This window comes from Dermochelys coriacea, chromosome 1 (genome assembly GCF_009764565.3).
Source record: "Dermochelys coriacea isolate rDerCor1 chromosome 1, rDerCor1.pri.v4, whole genome shotgun sequence".
Classification (NCBI taxonomy): Eukaryota; Metazoa; Chordata; order Testudines; family Dermochelyidae; genus Dermochelys; species Dermochelys coriacea.
In genome coordinates, this window is record NC_050068.2 from 343051594 (window position 1) to 343065751 (window position 14158).

General features: G+C 42.2%; 1 protein-coding gene across 5 annotated transcripts in view; it reads left to right on the top strand.

The window, feature by feature from the left end:
* Window positions 1-14158, top strand: part of SFMBT2 (Scm like with four mbt domains 2) — a 205877-nt gene that overhangs the window by 170243 nt on the left and 21476 nt on the right. For all 5 annotated transcript variants that reach the window (XM_038372526.2, XM_043499007.1, XM_038372534.2 and 2 more), the window contains exon 16: window positions 9387-9496. In XM_038372526.2, coding sequence (XP_038228454.1) covers window positions 9387-9496 — 110 coding nt within the window. The remainder of the gene's footprint in view (window positions 1-9386; window positions 9497-14158) is intronic.

Consider the following 14158-nt stretch of genomic DNA (forward strand, 5'->3'; position numbering starts at 1 on the left):
GGATTTGGCAGAGAAATGAGCAGGAATGGAGATACCAGTTGACATAATGTGACATGTTGCAGTCCTTACAGCCCAAATCCATGCAGCAGAGAGATGAGGGGGAGAAAAGCCTTTTGCAGCCTTCGAGTCCTAGTTCATTCCCATGCAGGAGCCCAATTGTTATCAAAGATAATTCCACAGCTTGTCAGAGTCACATAACCCACAACATTTTGAATGAAATAAAAGATGTGGCCAGCTACTCAACTGGTCTGAATCACAGTAACTCTTGTGAAGTCAACGGCGCTCTAATGGAGTTACTCCAGCTGCAGATCTGGAAATTCATATATACATACATACACACACACACACACACAAAATATATATATTGAAGATCAGGGTTTCCAATAATCAATAACCAATAGTCAATAATTAATCAATAGCTGATCAGTAATATAGTTTGAATTTTATAAAGGAATTTTAAAAGACCTCGGATAAGTCAGAGTGATTGAATTTATTAAAAGATTAGATATCAAGACAGCGCACAACAGAAATAGGTATCAATCATAGTTACCACAATCCATAGAACTGACCCTGCAGTGATGACAAGCTGATCCCAGTCTTGTATTGGTTCTAATAATTGCTTATCCTTTGCTAATACTTATAGTAAGATTCCATTATTTCCTCTTTCCATATCGTAGAAAAAGATACATGAGTCTGATACTTTTAATAAATTTTTAAGCACATAATTGGGCATCTGCTTACTTACTCATTATTTTAGCATAGGTACATTATATTTGTATATATATTCCTGTCTGTTGCAGTTGAAGACATTGCTTGCACAGTCAAAAGAACAGGAAAAGATCACTATTTCTTTCTTAACAAGTCCAGCAAGCTTGTATTTTCCTTTCTTAGCGTAACCAAAGGGGATTATGGGAGTCTGGTTCATGAGTGAGCTAAAGGCCTTACAAAAGTTTGGTTCATAGGTCAACAGGCCCTGCCTTGTCACTGTAAATGGTGCCATTTATTTAAGCAAAAAGCTGTAAGTAAGATATTCAGTAACACCAACTTGTTTCTTCAGAGTTACAAAAGGAATAGCAAGTAAAGCATTTGTTTAAATTTTTTGTTCTTTAATCAGACATTGTAAGTGGTGAAATAAAATTAACATAATGACAATTATAATTATTTGCAACACAGTCAAACCCTTGAAGGTTACTTCTATTTAAGTATGCGACAGTAGAATGTTGAGATCCCCATCATGAAATAACTGATCGAGATTGCTTTGCTTTTCCCATGCTGTTGCTAATTTGCATAACATGGGTGTCTTTCTGATTTAACCGAATCTTCATAGTCAAGGTTAGTGAGGTAATGCAGACATCAAAAATGGGTATCATCGCCTCAATTTCATCCTAACGGTCAGACTCACTGTCCATTGTAGACACCTCATTAAAAACTGGACTGTGGGTTATAACAGTTTGTCCAATCAGAGTGCATTTTTGTAGGATACAACAAAATTTGGAATAGTGGCAGATAGGTCATCCTCTCCACTTCACCGACTTGAGACTGTACCAATTAGCTTCCCAGTCTCACTCAATTGGTCTGGACCAGGATGATTACACATTGGAGTGGCATAGTCGAAGACATCACACCTACACTTGTATTGATATCCCTTAACACAGTGGCTATCAACCTTTCCAGACTACTGTACCCCTTTCAGGAGTCTGATTTGTCTTGCGCTCTGCCAGTTAAACCTCACTGAAAAACTACTTCCTTTCAAAATCAAAAGTATCATGGCACACTATTACTGAACAATTGCTGACTTTCTCATTTTTACCATATAATTGTAAAACAAATCAATTGGAATATAAATATTGTACTTACATTTCAGTGTATAGTATATAGAGCAGTATAAACAAGTCGTATGAAATTTTAGTTTGTACTGACTTTACTAGTACTTTTTATGTAGCCTGTTGTAAAACTAGGTGACTATCTAAATGAGTTGATGTACCCCCTGGAAGACCTCTGCATACCCCGAGAGTTACATGTACCCTTGGTTGAGAACCACTGCCTTCACAGAACGAACCATGTGCAGAGCCCTTAATGACTGTGTGCTGTTAGGATATACCAGTAATGGTAGCAGGTCCAGGCATTCCCGTGGGGGTGTCTTAAAGATAACCTTATTGAACAGATCACTGCCAGTGTGTTGAATACTGCAGTGTCAGGGTCTAATCTGGGCAAACACACTGCAAGGGTACATCAGGGAAGCCAATACTGTGCATTACCTTTTAAAATAACATGAGCTTTGATTTGGATGTGGGTCCCTGACTCCAAATTTCTAATAGTGCAAAAAGGCACTTTCTTACAGGATTTGACACAATGATTCCTTTCTTTACCAAATTTAGAAATGCACCATGGGCAATATCAGTTAAGGAGTTGTGTATCCTTAATGTTGGGGAATTTTACCTTATTTCATATTTTTAGGGTGCTACTAATAGTGGTTAACACATAGCTCCCATGGGAGGAACAAATAACCTCTTTAACTTGCCATTTTATTTATATTAATTAACACTGATTTTATTCGTATTTAGTTAAACAATATATCAATATTGTGCAAATTATAATGTATATTTTCTTGTAGAACTAACCCTTTCAGACCTGTAAAACCTTTTTTGTTTGTTTATGCTTAAAACACCCAATGTCTTTTTATATATTCCATATTAGCCCTGCTTCTTACTGACATTCCTAAACCAAATAAACCTGAAACAGAGCCAATAATCCCATCTAGACTTTGCAACTTCCTACTTCTAAAACGCCTAATTTTGATACCATTTCTTGCCCTGCTGTTGCATCTGGAGTTTGTTCCTAATAAGTAAGGCTAGGTTTTAGTCACAAGTATTTTTAGTAAAAGTCTTGGACAGTAGTAGTAAACAAAAATTGGGTAGTAAACAAAAATTCACGGCCCATGACCTGTCCATGACTTTGACTATATGCCCCTAACTAAAACTTGGTGTGGGACCATGGGTGCTCTGCAGAGGGTGGTTCGGGGGCGCTGCAGGTGCTGGGGGAGGTGGCCTCGGATCCCCGCGGGGCGGGGGGCAGGCAGCGGCACATGGCCCAGGACCCCCGCTGGTGCAGGTGGGGGAAGAGATGGCAGGGTTGGCAGACTCCCTACCCAGCTCTGTGTGTCCCTGCAGCTCCTAGGCAGCGGAGGAGCCAGGAGGCTCTGCATGCTGCTCCTACTACAAGCACCGGCTGCGCAGCTCCCATTGGCTGGGAACTGGGGGCGGGGCCTAGGAGCTGAAGGAGTGGGAGCCAGGGAGCCCCCACCCCGAGATAAGTGCCCACTCCCATCTCCTAACCTCTGTCCCTGACCCCCTCTCACACACACAAACTACTGCTGCTGGCTGCTGCAGAAGTCACAGAGGTCACGGAAAGTCACAGAATCTGTTACTTCCATGACCTCCGCGACAGACTCACAGCCTTACTACTAAGATGTTCTTCTTCGAGTAGATGCAGCCATGTATTCCACTATAGGTGTGCACCCAGTGCACTGGAGCCAGGGAATTTTGCCTAGTAATACCCACAGGAGGTGGCACTTGCACCTCATGGCCATACTTCCTCCCTAGATGCCAAGGGTACCATATTTGGAGGGAGCATCATTGGGATTCTGGGTACTGCTGCCACCATCCCAAGTTGCTTTTCTCTGCCATTGGCTGGCCTACATTAGGGCAATAGTAGAAAGCCCTCTACCAGAATGGTCTATTCGGGGAAAATGGAAGTGGTTTTCAATGTGGTGGTTGTCCTGCGGTGTTCACCCAACACTGGCTTGTATACAGGACATTTTGGAGTTTCAGTAGATGTAACTTGGGCCACCAGCACACTGAAACTCACCAGAGCAGAATGAACTGGACCACCAGGGCGATCAGCCATAACTGGGAGTTCAAAGAGAGATGGTAATAATATATTACATTCATACAGCTCCATTCATCCCATTGGTTAGGCAAGTGGCAAGCGGTGACTTCCGCTAAGCTCTGTTTTGTTACCTCTCACCCACCCATCCTTCAGCCCATTTGACTGTTTTATCCAGGTGTCACTTCTTGTACTCTCTGATATTTGTAAGCTCCTTGGAGCAGGGACTACTAACCGTTTCTCATTTGTGCAGCGACAAGGGTATTTTTGTCAAGGTTCAAATTTCTTAGTCAAGGTCCAGACTCTAGAAAAAATGAAAAAAAAACCACACCTAACAATAATGATAGTAATAAATAAATAAAAAGATTTCGGGGTCCCTTCAAAAGTATCTGGTGGGCCATATTTGGCCCACGGTCTGCCTGTTGACTACCCCTGGGGTTAGCAAAATGGGACCCTTATCCTTAGTCTGACTTCCTAGGTGCTACTCTGAGATCAATAATAAATAATCCTGCAGTGCTTTAGAAGCTTTGGCCCCAGTCTTGCGGATGGACCCCCTTGTATATAGGCAAAGCCTTAGGTGTCTACCCATGTAGATCAGATTGCAGAATCAGGGACTTTACATGCCACATTCCACCCCAGAGGTGGGTCCACTGCAGTGATGTCTTAAAGTCTGTACTTTAGACTCAATCCTGAATTCCTTAATGGGAGTGTTGGCCGCAAAAATAAAAAAGTTCAGGACTGGGACAGATGGCAAAGACTTCAGCCATCACGGCAATGTAGCCACCTCTGGGGTGGGACATGACAGCTATTTTAACAGCAACTCTGCTTAACAATTCATAGATTTAGTAGATTGTAAGGCCTGAAAGGATCATTATGATCACCTAGTCTGAGCTTCTGCATAACACAGACCATAAAATTCCACCCACTGATTCTTACACCTAGTCCATCAACTTGTGCTTGCACTTTCCAAGAGACAGCCAATTTCCTTTTACAGACTCCAAGTGATGGATAATTGACCATGTTCATTGATAATCTGTTTGCGAGATTAATTACCCTCACTGTTAAAAAAAAATTAATGTTGTTTAGTTGGTTTTGGAGTTTGGCATAAGGTGACTCTCCTCACCTGACACACAAAAGGGGACTAAGCCAGTATTTGAAAAACAGGAGGAAAAAATGTAAAACTATTGCACTCATTTTTTAATTCAAAATTTAGGAGCATGGTGAAGTTGCATAATTAAATCAGATGTCTCAGTCTTGGTGCTCAGAGAATTAAGCAGTTTAGACTGAATTTTAAACATATGGGATTGAGCAAGGCTGATGGAGTTATCATGAGCTATCTGACATGGTGTTTGTACTATCTGTACCTTGTATAAGCTTTATGAATATGATGGCGCTCCAAATGAAGCAAATTTTTACCATTGACTTCAATAGGAGCAAGTGTGGGCTACATCCTCAGCTGGTGTAAATCTTTTTAGCTCTGACTTCAACTGAGCTATTCCAGTTTACACAGTTGCTTTATATTGTCATAGACTATGTATTTATGACATCATGGGCCAAAAACTGAATCCTTCCTGACTGGTGTTGGAAAGCATAGTGAAAGAGAAATACACGTGGATTCAAGAAAGTTGCCCAAAATTAGTTATTTCGATCATATCTAGCTATGCTGAAACCAGTGGAAGTTTAATTGAATGAGATCAGGATTTGGGTGCAGATCCTATTGAAATCATGGGAGTTAGATTCCTAAATATCTTTTAGGGTCTTGTCTCTTTTACATGAATGACTTACCACCTCAGATGAAATTCACATAACTTTTTAAAACCCAGTTCCCTTTCTCCCAAGAAGTAAAGTATATGATTTTGCATAGTGTTGAACTGTGTGTGAGATTAAGAGATAATGTCATTGGAAGAGAACACTGTTAACATGGTAATGGACTCCTGATGGAAGGTTAGTGACAAGCCAAGGGACTTAAAATATGAAATAAACACAGAGACAAAGCTAAAGCATTTCCCCCCCTCAAAGGGAAATGATTATCCTGTCAAAACATTATTTTCCAATGTGAGTTTAGATTACTAAGAGTCACGGTGGAGACAAGCCAATTCAGAGAAAAACGCTGGTATTGTTAGCATCTGTACAGGACTGAAATAAATTGGGTGTCTAAGGTAAAAACCAGACAGTTCTGAGCAGTGGAATTCTGTTCTGTTTGGGGGGAGAAATTGTGCCCATAACCTAGTCCCTCCAACTGCACTTAGAGCAAATATCACTTTAATAGGTGATCAAGGCAATGGTGTTTAAGTGAGTCAGTTATGCCACAAATGCCTGATTTCTGTCTTTCTTTCTTACCTTTTTATTTAGGTAGGAAGCTTTGAACAGGTTTACAGATCATTGCCATGTGCATACCAGAGATAAAACAATAATCATCACAACAGTGCGCTTTTGTTTAGAGAAACATTATGCCGCAATGTAATCATCAGAGCTCTCTATTTAACCGGGTTACCATACTACAGAGTGAATGTCTTTTCACTCTCAGGACATGTTGTTTCTGGTGATCAAATACTTCATTTCCATTTCCAGCTCTGCCATTGACAGGTTTTGTGGTCTGGACAAGTCACTAAGGGACACATTTTCAAAACAGCTCAGTTTCCATTTAGATATCAAAATGAGTGGCCAGATTTTCATGAGCTTAGCTCTTTTGAAGATCTGGCCCATAATGGCTCTGTCTCAGTTTGCAAAATGGAGAAAATAAACAGGGATGGTGTGATGATCAGTTAATGTGTGTGCTAAGCGTTATTGTCCGTGGATTAACTAATGAGCTCTCCGTCCCCTTACAACCGCTGAACAACCGAGATGTGTTATTCACCTGCTCCGTGGTCCTTGTGAACGCATGGAGGGGAAAGGGTTCAGGAATGGTACCTGTGTGACTGAACTGTTCTTGATCTCAATCGAATTGTTTGATTCGTGAAATTCGTGGAGTAATGTCCAGCTGTGCCAAGAGAAGCAGGCTCCAGGTCCAAATGGGAATCAGCAACTTCAAGAGACTCTCGGGCACAATCAGACAGTTGATGAAACATGAGGAGCGGGCAGCACCTGATGAAGCAAATGAGAGCAAAGTCCATGCAAAGGAGAAGACAATGCTGTAGCACAGCAACCATGCTGTCATTTGTGGGTGACCTGCTGATAGAAATACAAGAGAAGCAATTGTTACCACATTGACATGCCTCATTCCCTATAGGCTGTCGTAAGAATTGGGGGGGGGGGGAAAGGCCATATCCCTGTCAGTGCAGGATTGTTCACTTCCCCGGGTTACATTTTCTGATGCTGTGTCCAGTCTAGTTTTTAATATGTCAAATAGTTTGGCTGCCACCACTGCCCTGGGGACCCTTTTCTGCAATTCAGTAGCCCTCAGCATTAGGAAGTAAGGGAGGTCACACTCAGATTGATCAAGCTCTCTCTAACAGGCAATTGTTTATTCCGAGCAGGTGCTGGATTTAAAAGACATATTCATGAGAAGGGGATATGGGGCATCTTAGACACAGGCTCGGTAGGGCCTTAGTTCAACAAAACATCTAAGTCTTAAGTGCTTTGCTGAATTGAAGCCTAGATGCCAAACCTAGCATATCTGAAGGGAGCATCCTTGAACCATACTGAGGACTGCTCGCAGCCATCCCAAGTGGCTTTTCTCTGCCATTGGCCTTGCCTACATTAGGCCTTTGAGGAAAACCTGTCATTGTTTCAGAACCACCAGTGCAGTTGTGCTGGTGGTCGCAATGATGGGAATGTCAGTGTGAACCGAGCACTGGTGTTCACATTGCTGTGTTTTCTGTACCCGTTGGAAGTGAAATGAGGGAGCTTTCACAAAAGAGGTGAGTGTAGTAGATGCAGCTATGCAGGCCAGCGAGGGTGGGAGCCCTTAAAAGGCCATTCGACTCCTATAGCTGTGAATCACACAGGCCAGTGCCCCTGATTGGCTGAGAACATATGGATTTGTCCTTTTTTTTTTTTTGTTGGAAGGCAGTGTGAGCCACTGGGTAGGACACTAGATTAGGACTCAGGAGACTGGAGCTCTATTCTTTGCTCTGCCACTAGCCTGCTAAGTGACTGTGAGCAAATTTGTGTCTCAGTTTCCCCATCTGTAAAATGGGGATAATGTTCCTTTCTCCCTTTGAGATCTGTAGGTGAAAAGCATGGTATAAGAACCTGGTGGTATTATTATTAGACACTCTTTTGGGTATTTCTACGTTCATTTCTTTTAACGAGCAGTCTTGTGAAATCTACAAATGGAAATCTTGTTCCATTAATAAGCAAACCAGCCCGACTATTCAAATTATGCCTGCTTTACATTGTAATCTGCAGCATTAAGTGAAATTCATGACTGAAAATTATCCAACTTGGTTTCCAAAAATGTCGGCAAGCTCCCAAGACTAGGGCCCTACCAAATCCACGGTCCATTTTGGTCAATTTCAAGTCATAAGATTTTAAAAATCATAAATTGCATGATTACAGATATTTAAACCTGAAATGTCATGGTGTTGTAACTGTAGGGGTTCTGACCCAAAATGTTTTTTGGGGGAGGGTCTCAAGGTTACTGTAGAGAGGTCGTGGTATTGCCACCCTTACTTCAGCTGGGAACAGCGCTGCCTTCAGACCTGGGCAGCTGGAGAGCAGTGGCTTCTGGCCGGGAGCCCAGCTCTGAAGGCAGTGCCACTGCCAGCAGCAGCGCAGAAGTAAGGGTGGCAATACCATACCATGCCACCCTTACCTCTGTGCTGTTGCCTTCAGAGCTGGGCCCTCAGCAGCCGCCACTCTCCGGCCACCCAGCTCTGAAGGCAGCAGCGCAGAAGTAAGGGTGACAATACCACGATCCCCCTAAAACAACCTTGCAACCCCCCTGAAACCTCCTTTTGGGTCAGGACCCCCAGTTTGAGAAACACTAGTCTCCCCCATAAATCTGTATAGTACGGGGCAAAATTACACAAAAGACCAGATTTCATGGTCCATGACACGTTTTTCATGGCCGTGAATTTGTTAGGGCCCTACCCATGACTGGAAAGGATGCAGGAGATAATCTCTACTGAATGCTATTATAATATTATCAGCGTCTCTCTTGTAATAACATCTGGAGCCAACCGCTGTGGGGTGGAGGTGGGGAGTAGATATGCTTACAGTCAGTTGCAAATCTGTGAAGGATCAAGTATGGGCGTTAAGTATAGCGTGTTAAAACCAGCTCACCCACCCACCCCCCCCGCCACCGCTACAGAATCATGTAAATACCATACAATGTTAACATGCACATTGACAGCACCTGGATTATCTTTAAAGCATTTCTTAGATTGTAATCTCTATGGGGGCAGGGACCCCTGTCATTGTGAAAATATACAGTGCCTAGCACAAAGGGGCCCTGAGTCAGTTGGTGCCTCCAGGTGCTACGCCAGTGCACATATGAGGATTGTGACTATGTGGTCGCTATATTAAAGCTTTCAGTGTTTACTTTTGTCTTTCATTAGGTTCTTAGTATGGTAATCAACGCCGCTTACAAACCAGGGAGCGTTCTCCGAGAACTGCAGCTAGTAGAAGACCCACAGTGGAATTTTCAGGAGGAAACACTCAAGGCAAAGTCAGTATTTCCAAGTGTTACCTACTCATTCATTTACTGTGCATTTTGGAAAAACCAAAGGACATTTTCATGACATTTTTCATTTAGGGTTTTTTTCCCCAAAAAAAGTTTAGATTTTTTATTTTTATTTTTTGTACCAGTTCTATAGCAGTTTAAACATTGAAACAAAATTTTCTAGAATATTTTGTTTCAGGTTGGTTTGGGGGATTTGGGGGAGCAGGGCTGATTTTGATAAAAAAAAAATTAATCAAAATTTCCAATTTGAATCCTTTTCAACTAGCTCTTTTGAGAAATAACTTGCCATGGGAAAACCAGATCTAAGTGTTGATTCAGAAAGTGCTGAGTTTTATGAAATGCTGTTTTGATGTAAACTTCATCTATTATTAAATGGTACTAATCCAATTTGTGGTCTCATAAAATAAAATAAATTTATTATTTTTAATCTCTAATTTAAGGGCCTTTTAGCAAAGAAAGCCATAACAAGAACCAGTGGTTGGAAGCTAACCCAGACAAATTCTGATTAGAAATTAGGCAGCACACATTTTTAACAGTAAGTGTGATAAGCCATTGGAGCAAACTACAAAGGGAAGTAGTACATTCTTCCTGTCTTGAAGTTTTCAAATCAGGACTAGATGCCTTTCCGGAAGAGGATAGCTCAGTGGTTTGAGCATGAGCTTGCTAAACCCAGGGTTGTGAGTTCAATCCCTGAGGGGGCCATTTGGGGCAAAAATTGGGGATTGGTCCTGCTTTGAGCAGGGGGTTGGACTAGATGATCTCCGGAGGTCCCTTCCCAACCCTGATATTCTATGATTCTATGATTCTAAGATGATGATTAGCCAAACATATGTTACTGGGCTCAGTAATAACTGGGTAAAATTTTAAGGCCTGTGTTATACAAGAGGTCAGACTAGATGATGTAATGGTCTCTCTTGACCTTAAATTCTATGCATTTATGCCTGTTTTATATAATAGTAGACAGTTGTTTGTATTCATCTGTTTCTCCCCCATTAGTATTGAACACTATCGTTATATGTATTGAAATAGTTGGTGCTGAAATACAGTGCTATGGTTTGTTATTGTATTGAATGTTTGGCCATACAGATTCCATGGTTGTTAGCTATTTTCTACTCAGATTGTGAGGTGTAGAATTTAGGACCTTTTACTCTAAAGTCGCTGAACTTGTGTCATTTGGCCCAAGGAAGAATCATGGTCAGAAAGACAAAACTACTCAAAAGTCTTAGCTTTTTGTATTTCATTGTCAATTCAAGAAAGAAGTGGTTTTCTCACACAATTTTACTAAGGGAATAGGACTCTTTTATAGAGCAAAAATGAAACCTGTTTCAAATGAAGCTTGTGTTACATAGAAAACATGCACATTCGTATTTTTTGTATATTTACAACTGAAAAACATTCCCATCTCCCTGAAATTTTGCATCAACTGGAATTTGGCAGATGCAAAATGTTAGAAAAAATACTTTTTTTTTCAAAATTCGGTAAAAAGAAAGATTTAAGCGGTTTGATTTTCATTGGTGCTTCGCTCCTGCAGTTCCTCCTGACATCAGTGGGCGATGCGAGTGCTCAGCACATTTGAAAATCAGGGTATGGATTGTCCAGTTTTAGGGCCCAATCCTGTAAACATTTAAGCCTGTGAGAGACTTTGCTGCTGAATGGTCCCATTTGGAATCCAGTGGGATGACTCACTTGAGTAAAATTACTCCCGTGTAGAAGTATGTGCATAATCAGATCCTTAAAACAGGAGTAGTAGGACTTATAGGCCCTTTGAAATTCAGCCTGTAGAGGGTGACACAATGAAACATTTGAGCTGGACTGACATTCCTTCCACAAGATAGCAGTGGTGTCTTCTACACCCATCCATACACTAAGTGTACAGAATGCTATGGTCCAGATCTCATAAAATCACTGTCAGATTAAAGCCCCAAGAACCTGCAAACTAAGGGATCGTCTAAACTACAAACCTCGGCGCATCTGCTGAAGACACACTATGGCGACAGGAGAGCACTCGCCCGTCGGCATAATTACTCCACCTCAATGAGAGCTGGAAGCTATGTCAGCGGGAGATGCTTTAAGTTGACGTAACTTGTGTCGCTCAGGGGAGTGGCTTTTCCACACCCCTGAGCGATGTTGTTAAAATGTGGTAGTATAGACAAGCCCCAAGACTGGTTTGATTTGGGTTTTGTTCATTTTGAGTTTGCTTGGGCTTCTGCCTATTTTTCTGTTGAATCTGGCTGAACAGAATCAAAACCAGACTCGTGAAATCAAAGGCCGCAGAATTCTGAAGGTGACGCACGACACATTGCATCAGATATGACAGCCCATGACACTTCTGAATCCTAAAGAGCTGCTCAGAGTGAGCGTATATGTGTTTAAACCAAGTTTCAAGAACCCTGGACCACAATGGCATCTTCCAGCAGACTGCTAATGATGACAGTGCACACTCCACAAGTACTCCTGTGCCTTTTGGTAGGAAGAGCTCTAAGATGGAGTCATGGGATGAAACCGAGAAAGGGGAAATATTTTCTGCTCTGGACAGGTTCTTATCTCCAGCATTGCACTGAATTTAGAAGACAATGCTATAAACCCCAAAGCGATTTAGTTCCTGTATAGGGTGCTGCGGCATCACAAGTGGCTCAAAAGTCCAATTCTCCTGCGACTGTCCTTGCCAGAGATAATGCAGGCATAAACAGCAGAGCCAGGAGATGAAGCTGGGGCATGATTGGCATTTAAGGCCTGCTGCCCTTTGCTTTTCTCTCTCTCAGTCACATCTTTTCAGCTGCTTTGATTCCCAGGTGCAGCACAGCCCTTTAGGGAGCCTGTTGCTAGCCCCATCTTCTGAGCTTGTGTCACTTTTGAAAGTTTTCAAGTTCCTCTTACGAACGTCCTTGAGCCTGAGCCTAGGTCAGCCTGGTGGGTTTGGAGCATTGTAGTAGCTGGGTGAATGTCAGGAAGAACTTTTGAGTAGCCTGAGCAGAGAGGAAGGATGGTCTTGGAGCTATGCCATTTGGCAGAAATGAAGATGGGATGAAGTCAATTCCTACTTGTGCTACAGACTTCCTTGGATGACCTTGGTCAAGTCATTTAGTCTCTCTGTATGTCAGTTCCCCGTCTGTAAAATAGTGGTAACAATCCTTCATTGCTCCATCCCATCTACTTACATTGCCAACTCTTCAGGTCAGGACTGTGTTTCACTATGTGCATAGTGGGTGGGTCCTGATCTCCATTGGGGCATCTAGATATGATGGTAAAACATAGTAATAATAAACATTTCATCTCATAGAATCTGTGGAATTGTCCTCTGAGGAGTGTAGTAGAAGCCCCATAGCATGGTAGATTTAAAGCCAGAGTGGACAAAACATGAATAAATTTACAGTGGGCAACAACCCTGCCCTGGCAAAGGGGTACATTAGACAGATCGAGTAGATCATATCTGTCTCTAGATTCCATGCATATCTGAATCAATAAAAGATTTCATTCTAACATTCCACCAAAATGGGTTTTTTAGAAGAGCAGTTCTTAAAATAATTTGCTTTTGTTTAAATAATATATAATTTTGTCATAATGTACTAATTTAGGGCCCAATTGTGGAACACTAACCCTGGTGAATGTAGTAAGATGAGTCCCTGAAACATAAACTCTTGTATTAGAGGCCCAGTCTGAGGACTGAAGCCTGAACCAAAGTACTTCCAGGCATTGCTAAGCAAAGGCTGGGCTGTGAGCCAGAGGCAGGCCCCACTCACAGAAGTTGGCAAGAAGAGGGCTGCTAGAAGCAGGTGCAGCCACACATAAGTGCTAATGAGAGGAACTTGTGCCAAGATGGCATCAGAACACTCCACAGAGATAACAAGGAACAGGCAGGTGCATCTTAAAGACAGGGTCAAAAGAACAACATGATGGATAGATTTGTTTGAACCAACATGTAACAGGGGAGAAGCAGCACCCTAATGAGTAACAGAGCTGCACCTCAATACATCGGGGGGATGAGTAATCTGTTCTGCACCTGTATAAGAATAGGTCTGGAAGGGCACATCATCGTCCAGCCTCAGGGGCAGAGGAGTGTCCCGCCACTGACTCAAGCTGTGTCCATTGCCAGGGGGCACATATTCGTAGTATGTCCAGTAGAGTCTATAGGGAACTATTACTGTGCTTTATTTGACAATAAACCTGGCTGGGTGCCTTCGTACCTTACTAGAGTCAGTGGTCTTTGGGGGTTCTCTCGGGGTCTGCTGTGCAGCTATCTGCACAGAGCTGGGGTAGCACACAGAGGGAACACGCACGCAGCCGACTGTTGTCATCATCGAACAAGAGCAGAGCACCACACCGGTAGCTACTGACAACAGTGAACACTTACTTAAAGGAAAAATCCCATTGGTGCTCATGGAGTTACCAATTCAGATAAGTGTTCACCAATGTATGTACGGGTTCTACACTCAGGGCTTTAATATTTCATGGGATTAAGTCAGCAATAATAATGTTATGATTAAAGATGCATGCAGTGTTGTTGTAGCCATGTTGGTTCCAGGATATTAGAGAGATAAAGTAGGTAAGTTAATAGCTTTTATTGGGTCAACTTCTGCTGGTGAAGGAGACAAGCTTTTGAGCTTAAACAGAGTTCTTCTGGTCTGCGAAATGTACTCCAAGCATCGC